At 67.6% G+C, this 2575-nt stretch overlaps 1 protein-coding gene across 3 annotated transcripts in view; it reads left to right on the top strand.

The window, feature by feature from the left end:
- The first annotated feature begins 287 nt into the window (after nucleotides 1-287).
- The window catches only part of CRLF1 (cytokine receptor like factor 1), a 13772-nt gene continuing 11484 nt past the window's right edge, over nucleotides 288-2575 (top strand). For all 3 annotated transcript variants that reach the window (XM_059389459.1, XM_059389456.1, XM_059389457.1), the window contains exon 1: nucleotides 288-405. In XM_059389459.1, coding sequence (XP_059245442.1) covers nucleotides 294-405 — 112 coding nt within the window. In that variant the 5' untranslated portion in view covers nucleotides 288-293. The remainder of the gene's footprint in view (nucleotides 406-2575) is intronic.

The following is a 2575-nucleotide window of genomic DNA, read 5'->3' as shown; positions in this document are numbered from 1 at the left end:
GACGGGTGGGGCGCGCGGTGCCCGCGGGCGGGCGGGCGGCGGGGAGGCCGGTGCGGGGCCCGCCGCCCCCCCGGGGCCGGGCCGGGCCGGGGGCGGGGCCGGGCGGGGCCAGCGGCGCATTAGCGCCTTGTCAATTCGGCTGCTCAGACTTGCTCCGGCCTCCGCGCCCGCGCCCAGCGACGTGCGGGCTGCCCAGCCCGCGCCCTCCCGCGCCAGCCTCCAGCCCCGCACCCCGCGCCGCCGCAGCCGCCGCCCGCCGCCTCCTGCCGCGCGCCCCCGGCAGCGCCGGCCCCATGCCCGCCGGCCGCTCGGGCCCCGCCGCCCAATCCGCGCGGCGGCCGCCGCTGCTGCTGCCCCTACTGCTACTCTGCGTCCTCGGGGCGCCGAGAGCCGGATCAGGAGCCCGTGAGTACCCGGCGTCCTGTTCCCTTCTTCCCGCCTGGGCCGAGAGCGTGCGCCCCGGGGGCAGCTGCGGGGGGAGGGGGCGCGGGCGCCACCTGGACGGCCCGGGAACAAAGGAAGGCGCCCCCGGCGCGGCCCTCGGGGCGCCCTCACCTGCGGGGCGCACGGTGCCGCAGTTCCCCGTTCCGAGGGTCCGGCTTCCGCGCCCTAGGCCTTCTTACCTGGGCCGCCCGGCCGGGGATACCCGGCCCTGACCCGGGGGGTCGGGGGGCCGCGGCCTGGGACTTTCTGAACTCCGGGACCCGGCGGGTGCACGCAACAGCTCCCGCGGACTTGGAGCCGTAGAGACCGAGGGGCACCGCTCCCGGGCAGGGGCGCACGCGGTAGGCGCGTTGGGTGCTGGCCCTGGGCGGGCCCCCCCACCAGTGGAGGGATGAGCCCCGCGAGGAAGGCGGGGCGGCGGGAGGGGGGCCGCTCTGGCCGCCTGGCGCGCGGCCCGGGGTCCCCGGGGACGCGCCTCTCCGCGGGCCGGCGCCGCCGCCCTCCCCTGGCGGGACCCCGCGCGCGGGGGTCCGGGGAGTCCCAGCCACCGGCGGGCTCGGGACCTTTCCTGGCCGGGCTGCGCGTGGCTGAGAGCCTCCAGCGAGAGAAATCTTTGTGAGCGAGTGGGTGAGAGTGAGAGGGAGCAGGAGCCAGCGAGTCGGGGCACCGCGGGCCCAGCCTTGGTTGGAGGGAGGGGGACCGGGAACCCACAGCCTCTCAGGCCGAGACCACTGGCCTGTCAGGAGCTCCTGGCCCGCGGCACTCTCTGTCCCCCCACCCAAAGTACACCCCCTCCAGGACACCGTTTCTACATCCAGACCCTCTCTGGGACACACCCAGAGACACACAAAGACACACTGGCTTGTGGCCCGTCACCCTCGCCCTCAGATGAGCGCACACTGCATCCCAGATGCACATTCGCACACCATCGGGGCGCGCACACACACATTCCATCCCTGACACACACACATTCGTGGTCACATACATTCCGCGGGGGGAGGCAACACAGGGGTATACACGCAGGCACAGCTTGCCCTAGACGTTCACAACCACTCCACGCACCGATCCAGGCGCTCATGTCCACTCGGGCCAGCACACACTGCTCCCCAGGCCATCCCACCCTGCACAGAGCTGTTTGCAAGCTTCCTGTGGTGCGTCTTTAGAAAGGACAGGGTCTGGGCACCTCCTGGGGGCACTTGCTGAAAGCCCAGCACACCCCAGGCGCCTGGGCAGGTGAGGGGATGCCCCAGGCCATCCTGGGGTTCCTGGCAGCTCCGTTAGGCAGTGAGCAGCGCCTGTAAAGGCTACTCTGCGTGGCCGGCTTTGTTTTCCAGCTCCTGGAGCGGCAGGCAAAGGTGGTGGAGGTTGGGGGGGGACTGTTGTGTGTGTTTTTTCCTTTAAGGGGGAAGAAATTAAATAAAAGATTCTCACACCTCAGCAATATGTTTCTACTTACGGTGTGTCTTAGCACCTGACCAATAGGCGGGTGGGTCGTAAAGTATCTGCAGGTACCAGCGGGACAGGAGATGGGACCCCTGTCGGGACCCCGGGATGGAGGCCACCCTCCTGCCTTGCTTGCAGAGAATCTCACACTTTTCCCTTTTAAAACACATGGTGTTCCTTTTTAATAACGGCAGTGGCTCCAGATTGGGAAGGGAGAAGGAAAAAACTTTTAAAGGCCCCAGCTCTGTGTGAAAAGCAGGGAGGCAGGGAGCAAGGGGGTTGGGGGGGCTGTCCAAAAGCGTAGCTCAGGGATCTGCTTTGGGGAGCCTTCTAGGAGGCCCCCCAAACCAGGCAAGGGCCCCCACAACCTTAGTGGGCTGTTCCCAGCTGCTTCGCCTGGGTGCCTTGGCCCATTGTTTGGGGAGGCCTGAAGGGAGTTGGGAGCCAGCTGGGACCCCAGAGCTGGGAGGGGCTGTGACCTTAATAGTTCCTAGGTCCTGCAATGTGCTGGGTCCTGGACATCGCCATCTCATCTCATTAATCTCCCCAACAGGTAGAACTTATTTTCCTCCCATTTTATGGAGGAGGAAACTGAGAACAGGATAGGGGAATCCAGTGGCTCAGGTGCTCCAGCTGGGATTGGCACCAACGTCCCAGGAGAAGTCCTCCCTCTGACCTTTTCTGGTGG

Source organism: Mustela nigripes, chromosome 2 (genome assembly GCF_022355385.1).
Source record: "Mustela nigripes isolate SB6536 chromosome 2, MUSNIG.SB6536, whole genome shotgun sequence".
NCBI classification, from domain to species: domain Eukaryota; kingdom Metazoa; phylum Chordata; class Mammalia; order Carnivora; family Mustelidae; genus Mustela; species Mustela nigripes.
This window is presented reverse-complemented; position numbering and strand designations above follow the sequence as displayed.